The following is a 12,958-nucleotide window of genomic DNA, read 5'->3' as shown; positions in this document are numbered from 1 at the left end:
AAATAGCTATATACTTACGGTTCGGGGTCTAAGGTATCATTTTCTTCTTTTCAAACTGATCCTTTGAAATTGTCCTTGTTTTAAAAAAAAAAAAAACATGTTGTATTAACTAAAGTTTATCTGTTGAGTATAAACTATAGGGTCTCTGGAATGTGATTTTGTAACTAGTTCTTCAAACAAAAAGACATGATGGCCCTTTAAAATCTCAAGTACATGTAATAATGGAATGAACAGAAAATTTAATTTCACAGAACACTACAATTTCTTTTTCCACATATTCCACTACCATTTCTTTTCTTTCTTTTTTTTCAGAGACAGAGTCTCGCTCTGCTGCTCAGGCTGGAGTGCAGTGGCGCGATCATGGCTCACTGCAGCCTTAACCTCCCAGGCTCAAGTGATCCCCCTGGGTAGATGGGACTATGGGAATGCGCCACCACAACTGGCTAATTTTTTGATTTTTTGTGGAGATGGGGGTCTCATTATGTTGCCCAGGCTGAACTCAAACTCACCCCGGTTCTGAGTAGCTGGGACTACAGATACAAACCACCACGCCCTGTTAAGTTTTTTTCATTTTTTGTAGAGATGGGGGTCTCACTATGTTGCTCAAGCAACAGTCCAATTATTAATCACACAACTAAAGAGAATTAGGATGACAAGGGAAATAAATTGAAAATGTAGAATTTCAGTCACTTTGGTTTGTATGTCTTACAAGTTAGGTTTTTTTCTGCATTTGAACAAATAAAATGGTAGAGCTTAAGTGCCTACACTGCTGGAAACTGCTCCTGTGGCAAAGCCTTCCTTTCTGCTGGGGGAAGTCACACTGTGGGTAGGGTGGTAGGAATCATGGAAGACTGGGGAACTCAGTCTGACGAAAAGAGGGAACGGTAGACCTGGGCAGATGCGGTGGGTGGCTGGCAGGTTTTTAGATATTTTAAGCCTAGAAATGAGTTGATAACACAATTTGTGCATTTGCTTTTTCTTGCCACACACTGGCCATTCTATCACTCGAAGGTAACTCTGCTGGATAATAAATACTGGAAATAAAAGTTTAACCCTGTGCAGGAATGAACTAACAAAGTCATACCTGTCCACTTTGGAGCTGGTAAACAATAGGTAAAGCACTAGTGAGGGAAGGAGACACATTTTGGCCACTTTAGGCCAAAAAATGGGGTACTGGAATCCATTAATCTGCATTAGAGCTCAGCAACTGAAAGGATGGAGGTTTAAGTGGAGATAAACTAAATGTAAAGGGCAGGGCATGTACACCAAACTCATTTTTAGCTACTGCCAGTTCTGTAAATGGGGCTACCTGGTTTCTCAGGCATAACTGAAAATTTACATGGTCGGGAATGGTGGTCCCAGCACTTTGGAAGGCCAAGGCAGGAGGACTGCTTGAGGCCAAGAGTTCGAGCCAAGCCTGGGTAACACAGTGAGACACCATTAAAAAAAAAAAAATTAAAATAAAGAAAATTTATAATTCCCCAAAATGGAAGTTAACAACAACTAGGGAAAAACCAATTATTTTAGAAGAAAAGACAGACCAAGGTCAAGAGAGAGCAGTGGTCTACAGTGGTAGGCCACAGTACCACCGCCTTGAATGATAAAGGCAGAGGTGGCACTGTGGTTCAGCCAAAACACATTTTTCAGTGTAAATGTGTATGTGTACACATATTCAAATTAAATGTCAGCATAATTAATATGAAACAAACCCCACAACACTACACACTGTAATCTCAGCACTTTAGAAGGCCCAGGCAGGTGGACTGTGCTTCAGTCTAGGAGTTTGAGACCAGCCTGGGCAACATGGCGAGACCTCGTCTCTACAAAAAATACAAAAAATTAGCTGTGTGCTCCTGTAATCCCAGTTACTTGAGAGGCTGAGAAAGGAGGATCGCTTGAACGAGTCGAGATAGTGCCACTGCACACCACTCAGATGACAGAATGAAAACCTATCTCAAAAACAAAAAACCAAAAAACATTGCATGAAAGTCAAAATGGCAGTGGTACTTTCCTTACAGTCACTGGTAAGAGGAAAAAAGAATTTAAGATCACCCTCCCTCACCCCAAAAAAAATGACAGGATGGTACTTACGTCTGGGGCTGTGAAGGGTCGTCACCCAGGGTCACATTCTCGCCCTGGATCTCTGTGAAACACTTCTCACAGAAATGATACCTGTCAGCAAGAAGGCCATACTTGGGTGAACTGGTCCATCATAACACACAGCCACCCAAGCAACGAAGCCACCAATCAGAGCAGGGCAGAGCACCACGACGAAGGGGGGGCGTTGTTGGTTGATTGATGGGTCAGTGAGGACAATGAAAGGAACAGGGGCAGGTGGGGAAAGGTAGGATTAGAGAACAAGGAAGGGAACAAATAGCACAGACACAGAGGTAAGACGCAGACACCAAGACAACACAGAGCAGAAAGCCAAGGCAAAGCATTGATTAGCATTCGGTCTCATTGCACACATCACAGGCCATCATCACTAACAACGACAGGCTCGGTCCGGCTCCAAGAGGCAAATGTTTTCAAGGAGTTGTTAATACTAGAATTGCATGGAGCCCAAATTTAGGAATCTGAATTTTGTTCTTACTCAGAGAAAGTCAAATATAACTCTAGGGTTTGAGATGGAAAAATTTACTTGAACAAAACAGTCTGACAAAAGGCCTTAAAAAAGCAATTTAAACTGAAATAGCTTTATTTTTCAAAATGGAAAATTTATGCTTGACAGCAATTCAGAGATTTTATTTCCGGTATTGAGCCAGATCTTTAAATGCATGAAAATGCTGAGCACCCAGAACTGATTTTAATTTTTTCCTGTTTTTTTTTCATGTTAATCATTCAGTTAATTGCGTTACAATACAAATGAAACCAAATCCATATTCTAGACAAACATTTAACATAAATGCATTCAGGGTCAAAGACTTTCCACCCATTTATCAATATGAATATACAGAGTAAGAAATGTGATATATTGTATAAGAAATACAATATATGTAAATCCATGAACAATCTTTGAAAATTCAATTCTAAGCTTTGATGTGACATTTTTGGTACTGGGACCAATCATCCATCAATCGGAGAGACTTAGCCAATGACTGTTCTGACTTGGGGGCAATCCACGTTAAGTGAATTTAGAGTTAATCTTTAAAGAACAATCTGCATTTGAGAAATTATCCATCACCCCAATTTCTTGTAAGACAATCTAGAGCCTGGGCTCAAGCTATCAAATACGAACAATTAAAATAAAAACTACTAAATGTTTGGAAAGAACATAAATGAGAAATCAACAGAAATGCAGGCTGATGCTGCATAAAATGACACGAGTACACAAGAATACCGTAAAAATAAACAAGCGGGCGGAGGTGGATCACACAAGCGAGAAGAATGAGTGTCAGGTAGCAACGGCAGCACGAATGCGGTTTAGTGCTCAAAACTATGTCTACGAGATGCCAGGAAGGATTAGTATTAAAAACAGTGCGACAGGACTCGAGCGCCAGGCTGAACCACCAAGTGCAGAATGGGACACGGCAGCTGCAGTCTCACTCACTTGCGCACTCACACGGCTGCAGGAGACAGAGGTGTGGGCCACTGTGTGGCCAGTTCACTACCACTAGGACAGGTCCCCCGCAAGTCCCAAATCTAATCTTAATTCAATACACTGAGCATTTTGCCTGCTGTATTTCACTAACCCCACACACACAGCACATTTTAAAGCATACAACTTCAGAGCATGCACAACATCTCAAGATGAGCCATTTTTTTTGCGTTTGGTTGATGAGGAACATGACGGATTCACTGGATTAATGAAGGTTTCTTGCTGGGACTAATTTATTTGGGACTAACTCAATTAATAAATTATGTCAGGATTTAAAACTCTGACAGGGAACAGGCAAATTAATGTTTTTCTTTAAATATGTTTTTTTTTTTTTTCCTGAATGAACTACAGCAATATTCTGGCCATTCACTATTTTGTAAATATCCTAAAATCCTGTGTGGAGAAGAACTTCCATGTGCAGGAGGGCATGGTCATCATTGGCAAGAAGGAATTAAAGTACAGAAACTATAAACCAATTCAGTGGCAACCAAAACGATATGCAAAAAAGACATTCCCTCAATCCCCAATACTTCCCTTTTATAAGTAAAACGCCAAATTGAGTGCTCCATTCATGTTACAATCAAACACACAGCACTATGGCCAGCTAGAAGGGACCGTTCAAGACATTCTGAAATGAAACTCCCACCGTAATCACAGGTGAGTCTAAATGGTTTTAAAATCCTGGAGAAATTCTTTGCTTCTATTCAAGGACAGCAAGCCCAGCAACATCCAGGAAACAAGGACCATAAACCCATATTTTCCCACCGAGGAAAGTGACACAGAGGGAGACACTGGTGGTGGAACAGCAACCCTTGCAGTGGCTGGGAAACTGAGGCTCCTCCTCTATGACTGACTCCCATCCTGGAAAATCCAAGGATCAGAACCGGGGAGGCAAAGCATGTCAACAGACTCCTTGTCTGCCCCAAAACTGCTGGAGAAATGGACAATTTAGCCTGTTCATGTTTAAGAAGGGGAGGAAGAGGAGCCCGTGGCTTCACTTTATTACTGTTCTGAGAGATGAAGAAAGCACACAGAACAGACAGCAGTCACCCCCAACTAGTAAAATCAGCTAAAGCAACCCTGGCAGTCAGTGAATGCTAGATGTTATTGCCAGACTGCCCCTACCTTCTTACCTAGTCCACACTTCATTCTCCCTGGAAACACATAAAGCTTTAGAAATTTGCTTCTCAACTTAAGCACCCAGATGACATTTTGCCTGATGTGAAGGAAGTAGCTTGATGAATATGGAATTGCAAAGGAGAAATACTTCACATAATCCAGTAATGACGCATTTCAGGGTTGCTAAAGTTAGTACAATGTAACTGCATAGTTTATCTGTAAGGGTAATTTAATATATGGAGTAAGTTTTCAAATGCAGATTGTTTTCAGTACCGTATCAGTACATATGAATAACTGGGATATCTATAGATAATATTTATATTATCTATAGATACTAACTGGGAAAGCTAAAGAACAGTTTTTCCAACATGAGTTACTTTCAAATTTGCAAAGTATGAAAACAAGTGAAAACGTAACCATACGCTCACTTATATATTAGGGTTTCACTTGTTTAAATGGTCTGTAGGACTTTTTATTGTTCTAAGTGCCCAGTTTAGGACTACAAGTGCCAAGACAATTAATTCTTGAGAACACTGCAGTGTTCATAAATAGTCAAAGTTGAAAATAAAAACATAAGCAGTTAAAGTATTTGTTACAGAATCAGGCCACTGCTTTCTTAGGATGATAACATGCTAACCTACTCAGACACACTGTTCTAGCGAGCATGCCTGTGATTACCTGAGGAATGCTACGCCTACACTTTAAAAATTATCACTAATAACAAGGAACTCCTTTATTTGCATTTCCACTCTTCAAAATACATTACTTTTGTTTAGTCAAAATGAAGTTCTATACAGAAAAAAAATAAGACGTTTCAGAACTTTCAAGATGGTCCTGTGTTTATACGCCATCAATGACTCTTCGATCCTACCAATTCCATTTAACTTTAATCGCTCTCAATGTAAAAGACCAAAATCTGTGCAAATCAGCAAAGGCAGGGTCCCAACAGACCCAGGAACAGGCCCCACAACACTTTAGAGAGAGTGGTAAACAATCTACCTTCCTTATAGACCAAAACTCTGTTGGGCAACGTAGCAGGGGTGGCATTTTTCTGGGTACACTTAATATTAACCTTTCTCTTAAGATATCATTAACTTCATTTTGCTTGGCACAAATGGTTTTTAAAGCACATTCCTATTCATTATTTCATCATTGGGGACTTGACAAAATGAGGCTGCGAGGGAAGACGCTATTGTCTGTATCACGGACAAAGCTAAGCTTAATACATTAATACATCATAGCGTGTGCTGAAGTCATGGGGCTAAAACTGTAAAAGGAGTGGCCAGAACTTCCAGAAGAGCAGCAAGTCACTATAGGATAGATTCCATTAGGAAGGGGCTATGGTATCATTTTAAACTTGATCACAAAATGTTTCTATTGATAAAGGGGAAGTTGAGATGGAAATCAGACTCCGAATGTGAAACTATTTTCAGCAGGACAATTGCACAGGCTGCACTTCCAGCAGAGATGCAGTTTAGGGTCTGTCCTTCCCCCTTGCACTGGTGTTTCACTACACTGAACAGTATTAGGAATAAGCAGGCCAGGCTTATTCCTAATAGAAAAGGCTTAGGAACCTTTTCGAGACATTTTGTGTCAAAAGGATTTTTTAAAATATAGGATTTTGATGGGAGTTATTACTTATCTTGAATATGGTTTTTTAAAAAACACAGAAGAATTAAAACAACCACAAAATTCCAAAATTTTCAGGCCTGTGAACAGATAACAAAAACGCTTCTGTCTTCTTTGAAGTATAGGACATAATTACTGCATCCAAACGAGAGTGAAATAATAAAAAACGCCCAACTCCAGTGTTGACAGTTAATACTTGAACCTAAAGACAAAGAACAAGCACAAAGCTCTATGTTGGCCACGGAGAATCCAGCTGCTGGCTCATAAAATGGAGGCAACGTCAGTTTCAGCAAGATTCCTGACCTGTGCCTCCACGCGTGGTGTGCTTACACTGCAGCCGCACATGGACACTTACACGCTGTGGTACAGAGAAGCTGACTTCTCAACCTCAAAACTACGCAAGGTGTATTTGTGTGGGAAACCACAACAAAAATACTATTTTCACTCTCCATCTATTTTAAGACAGGAGATCTATTCTTTAGCCATCTTCATATTCCAAAAGAATGGCAAGTATTTCTTAAGCAGATCCACCACTTACAAAACCCTGAAATGGCCATCTTATAACAGGAGGGTGATTCTTGAACTCAATTAAAACACCAGATCTCATTTTGTATCATGCTGCTAGTGTCAAATTTAAAAATAAAGATCATGGACCCTTTTCCTCTGCCTCAAAGGAAGTAGCACTCGTGCAAGTCTTTCCATGAGACTGACCTGGCCAAATTACCCAGGCAAATATTTGCAGGCAGAATAGTAAAATCCACATTTTCTACTCTATGAACATCTTAAAAAAGGCACGCCAACCTTTATCAGAGTTACTCTCAACTTCAGACGCTTGCTTCTAGGGTTGCGTTTTAGAACAGGCATGGCTGAAGAAAGAACGTACCTAATTAAGTAGTACAGCAAGACGTGACTCAGAGGTTACAGTTTTTATACTACAAAAGTATGCTTTATAACTAAGAGGCCATGGGCCTATCCATGTGACTAACAAGACACTGAAATTGAGCTACTTTTCTTTTTCTCAAATAGAGATGGGGGTCTCACTATGTTGCCAAGGCTGATAACGTAACTCCTGGGCTCAAGCGATCCTCCCACCTCAGCCTCCCAAAGTGCTGGGATTACAGGCGTGAGCCACCACACCCGGCCTGAAATTGGGCCACTTTTTATTGGAACTTCAGGAAAAAAAATAATGTACACAGACTATAACCAGATGAACATGCCTTGCCCTAAGACACAATGCAGGATGCTGCTTGACGCTTACCTATTCTGATAGCTGTAGTAGGCAGCATCGCGAGGAATGGTACACAGCTGCTTCCCATAGCAGCACAAAGTCTGTGGGGAAAACTCATACTGCAAAAATAAAGGAGAAATACTTTTATATAAAAATACATTCCATTTACTGTCCTATAACGTTCTAGTCTACTATAGAGACTAGTAAATTATCTCTGTGAGTATATTAGATAGTTTTCTAACAATTTTAGTAGCTTTAAAGACATTCTGGGATAGCATGTGATACAACTGGCTCTAAGAGACATTTATTACAGACAGGTACCATGGGCAGAGGGGCAGCCAGAAATGCTTCCTCATGGCCTCCCTCAGTAAGCGCCTGTACACCCAGCTCTGATCACCCATCACATCACTTTAGGCATCAACTGTGTCACCAGACAGCAGACTGCACATATGCACTCCCAGTACACAGGTGTGGTCTCGTATTAGCGTAACACCCCTCTGGCTGGATTAACTAGGAAAATTCACTTTCTGGAAAAACTTAAAACTGTACCTTGCGTCCACAGCAATATCCAAGGGACTGCATGACTGGGTCAATTTCCTGCTCAAAGACCTCTGCAAGCTTACTGCAGAACTTATAGACTCGGGATGTCTTGCGATTATAGAGCCAGGCATTGTTGAACATGAGCCAGACGTCGTCCACGTACTGCCAGGGCTCTTGGTATTGCCCTGTGTCCAGCTTCCGCTTGATGGTGGAGAGGTCCATGGGATTCTTTACGATGTCAAAATAATCCTTTTAAAAAAAACAATGGTCTCAGGGAATCCCCCAACATCCAAATGCCAGTCATATCTGGCAGCTTTGTTTTAAAATAATAGAAACAGAAGTACCAAAATAACTTCCATTCCCAACAGTAAGAAATGGAAAATGAAAAGAAAATAACCTCTGACGCAACTGATTTTACTCACTAAAAGTATAATTAGTATTTTCAGGTAAGATCACATTATAATACTTCAAAGGCAAAGATAAAGAAAAATTGTTAAAAGATACTTCTAACAGAAAATTTTAAAAATAGATCTTTAATCCACTGAATTAAAATAGTGAGCCAGTTTATCAAACAGTGTGTATTTCTAGATATTCACTCTTGATCCTGGCAAGCAAAATGAAATTCCAAGACAAATATAAACACAAAGCTAGTAATTACTGCTACATAGAATCTGCTGGGTCCCCATGGCCTTTGCAAGACTATCCAGGAATATAAAAGAGAGAAGCCTAAATATTTTTTTACAGTTGATGTTCACAAATTCTTTCAGACAAAAATGACACAAGGATCCAAATATAAAATGAAGTCTCAGGGGCATGTGCTTCCCTTGCTTCAGTGCACCCCTCCAAGGACCGGGGCTTCATGAACAAGTGAAATCAAACAAAATAAACACTTTCATTGATAACTGTTAACAGACAACAGTTTTTTATATTACGAGAACAATCTTCAAGGCAGGGGGATTATTTAATCTAATTTCAAGAGATAAAACAATGGACACTCAAAAGTCACACCGGCAAAGTTATAATCTAATTTTATGAATTAACTTACTGGAATTCCAAGGAGCTGGGGATCTACAGGCTGCCGGAAAGGTAATGACTCTGGGTCCTGTCGATACAGTGCTTCTAGGGTCGGCATCAGGGCCTGGCGTAACTCCTCTGGTTTAAAGACTGCAGAGAAAACATCAAGAAAAGACACTCTGTAAAAGGTGCTCAGATCCCTCCTACCTCACATTTAAAACAGAATCCTGGTTGCTGTGACGTCCCAACCACGATGCTCCTAAGGCACTCGAGGGGCTCTCATCCATCACCATAAGGACTAAAGCTTCTGAAAACGCACTAGTGTCAGAACTGCGTTCAGGTTGAGAGGCAAAATACGAGGAGTTTGCGTCTTCTATGAAAGGTTTCCAACATTTAAAACCTTGCTGAAAAAGAAAGTAAAGCTAACTCCCAAATCTGTCTCATTCATCAAACTGGGTGGCAAATAAAGCCATTTCAAGCTGGGCATGGTGGCTCACATCTGTAATCCCAGCACTTTGAGAGACTGAGGCGGGCAGATCACCTGAGGTCAGGAGTTCAAGACCAGCCTAACCAATGTAGTGAAACCCTGTATTTACTAAAAACACAAAATTAGCCGTGTGTGTGGGAGGGGCCTATAAGCCCAGCTACTCGAGAGGCTGAGACAGGAGAATCGCTTGAACCCAGGAGATGGAGGTTGCAGTGAGCCGAGATCGTGCCACTGCACTCCAGCCTGGGCAACGAGAGCAAAACTCTGTCTCAAAAAAAACCAAACCAAAACAAAACAAAACAAAACAAAAACAAACAAAAAAAAAAAACAAAAAAAAAACCTACTACACTTTCTGTTGTCACTAACAAACATAAATACTGGCTGCCAAATACATTCAAGATGGTACATTCATACAAACCCTCAATGAGTATGGGAACAGGTGCTGGGGAAGCTGTTCGGTGTGGGAGACCGGCCAGTCAGCAGTCAGCGTGTCATGACCCCACCTGGCTAATGTTCACTCACACAGAGAAGAAACTGGAGGCAAAGTTGTCTCAGGCGTTCTGATGCCTTAGCTTATAAGTGACACGTATTTTTTTCTTTGTGTTCTTGTAATTTTTAATTTATTATTTTTGAGACAAAGTCTCACTCTGTTGCCCAGGTTGGGGGACAATGGCATCATCTCAGCTCACTGCAGCTTCAACCTCCCAGGTTCAAGTCATCCTCCTGCCTCAGTCTCGGGAGTAACTGGGACTACAGGTGTGTGCTACCATGCCTGACTCATTTTTAATTTTTTTTTGTGGAGATGAGGTCTCACTATGTTGTCCAGGCTGGTCTTGAACTCCTGCGCTCAAGCATTTCCCCCTGCCTCAGCCTTCCAAAGTGCTGAGGTTACGGGCATTGAGCTATCACGCCCAGGTTTTTTTGAGACAGAGTTTTGCTCTCTTACCCAGGCTGGAGTGCAGGTTGGCTTACAGCAACCTCTGCCTCCTGGGTTCAAGTGATTCTCCTGCGTTAGCCTCCCGAGTAGCTGGAATTACAGGTGCCCACCACCACGTCCAGCTGATTTTTGTATTTTTAGTAGAGATGGGATTTCACCATGTTGGCCAGGCTGGTCTCAAACTCCTGACCTCAAATGATCCACCTGCCCTGGCCTTCTAAAATGCTGGGATTACAGGCACGAGCCACTGTGCCTAGTCATCATGGCCAGCTCATTTTATATTTTCAGAGACAGAGTCCTGCTCTGTCGCCCAGGCTGCAGTGCAATGTGGCGCCATCATAGCCACTGCATCCACTAACTCCTGGGCTCAAGTGATCTTGTGGTATCACTATGTTGCCCAGGTTGGTGGTATTGAACTCTCAGCCTCAAGTGATTCCAGCCTCTCAAAGCAATACGATTATAAGTGTGAGCCACTGGGGCCTGGTCTGTTTTTTGTATCTTGAAAAGACTTTTTAGGCCAGGCGCGGTGCCAAAAGCCTGTAATCCCAGCACTTTGGGAGGCCAGAGGCGGGCAGATCACAAGCGTCAGGAGGATCGAGACCATCCTGGCTAACACGGTGAAACCCCGTTCCCTACTAAAAAATAACAAAAAAAAAAAACTAGCCGGGCCAAGGTGGCGGAGCGCCCTGCTAGCTCCCAGCCTACCTCGGTGGAGGCTGCAGGCCATGAGCAATGCGTGTAGACCCGGGGAGGCAGAGGTTGGCAGGTGAGCGCAGATCTGGCCCACCAGCACTTACGCCTGCGGCCGACAGGCGAGACTCCGCTCTCAAAAAAAAAAAAAAAAAAAAAAAAAAGGACAAGAACTTTTTTTTTTTTTGAAATGGAGTTTTGCTCTTGTTGCCTAGGCTGGAGTGCAATGGCGCGAACTCAGTTCAATGCAACCTCCGCCTCCCGGGTTCAAGCAATTCTCCTGCCTCGGCCTTCTGAGTAGTTGGCATTACAGGCGTGTGCCACCACACCCAGCTAATTTTGTATTTTTAGTAGAGACTGGGTTTCTCCATGTTGGTCAGCCTGGTCTCGAACTCCCGAACTCAGGTGATCTGCTCTCCTCAGCCTCCCAAAGTGCTGGGATTACAGGTGTGAGCCACCGCCCCCGGCTGAAAAGATTTCTTACAACAGATAAGTGGGAAACTGTAATTTAAAAATCAGATTAAAATATGGTAAACATTTAAAGTTCCAGTTGGGAAGGGGCAAGTATCAGATACATGGGTCTGCCATCAATTTTGTGTGGGGTGGAGATGGTCTAACTTGACAAATTCTGGAAAGCGCCATCTGATTCCTAACTGGGGAAAGCAAAAGTTAAAATCTGAAGGAAAAACCCATTTGTTTAACAGGCTCACTTTAGAGATGAAAACAGACGCACCAAGAACATGCCTCAGGGCTCATTCCCATCAGAGCCCAGGATCCAGACTCTTGACCAGCCTCCGCAGACACCACCTCCTCTCTAGGGCACCTGGCTGCTTCAGACCTCCGACAGCGGCTTGAGGTCTGGGCAACCAGGTAAAAACCCCGAGATGCAGCACTCCCCAAGCATACGGTCCCCAGCACTTGAAAGTGCAAAGGCCTGGTCGAGAGTGCAGATGTGCCCTTCAGAAGCAACAGAAACACACATCCTTGCTTTACACTAACTCCTTTCTTCTGTTTTACGCAGAGATGAAGTAGCATTTGGTAGTCTTTGAATAACTCTTCATAAGAAAACTATTATGTAACGAATAGCCTTTTGATTTCTCTAAATGAGGGGTTGGCAAACTATGACCAACAGGCCAAATGTGGCCAACTGCTTGCTTTTCTGTATGGCCCCAGAACTAACAATGGATTTCACATTCTTTAACATTTGGCAGAAAAAAAAGAAAAGAATACTATTTCATGACATGTGAAAATCACACAAAATTCAAGTGTTAGTCTCCAAAAATACAGCTTTATTGGTACATAGCTATGCTTATTCGTTCATGGATCTGTAGCTGCCTCCGCGCCACAGTGGCAGCACTGAGGAGTGGTAACAGAGGCCTCAGGATGCACAAAGCCCACAGCATGGACCACTAGGCCTCTGCACGGAGAAGGCCTGCAGACCCTCTTCTAGACCCTATCACCGCCCCACTGGTAATCGGGAGTGATAGGGCCTGAAACAAGTGTCACTTTGGTTGACCATTTATTCATTCATTAAATAACTATTCAAATTCCCTGCAGAGGAGAACATTTTCTCTTTTTTTTTTTTTTTTTGAGACGGAGTCTGCCTCTGTCGCCCGGGCTGGAGTGCAGTGGCCGGATCTCAGCTCACTGCAAGCTCCGCCTCCCGGGTTTACGCCATTCTCCTGCCTCAGCCTCCCGAGTAGCTGGGACTACAGG

At 42.4% G+C, this 12,958-nt stretch overlaps 1 protein-coding gene across 1 annotated transcript in view; it reads right to left on the bottom strand.

Moving 5' to 3' along the window:
- Nucleotides 1–12,958, bottom strand: part of CREBBP (CREB binding lysine acetyltransferase) — a 164,873-nt gene that overhangs the window by 26,441 nt on the left and 125,474 nt on the right. Inside the window, 6 exon segments of the mRNA XM_017886365.1 lie at nt 19–43; nt 46–74; nt 2,092–2,172; nt 7,605–7,693; nt 8,124–8,363; nt 9,160–9,278. Of these exon segments, the coding sequence (XP_017741854.1) occupies nt 19–43; nt 46–74; nt 2,092–2,172; nt 7,605–7,693; nt 8,124–8,363; nt 9,160–9,278 (583 nt within the window).

This window comes from Rhinopithecus bieti, unplaced genomic scaffold, assembly GCF_001698545.2.
Source record: "Rhinopithecus bieti isolate Rb0 unplaced genomic scaffold, ASM169854v2 scaffold_13704, whole genome shotgun sequence".
Lineage (NCBI taxonomy): Eukaryota > Metazoa > Chordata > Mammalia > Primates > Cercopithecidae > Rhinopithecus > Rhinopithecus bieti.
This window is presented reverse-complemented; position numbering and strand designations above follow the sequence as displayed.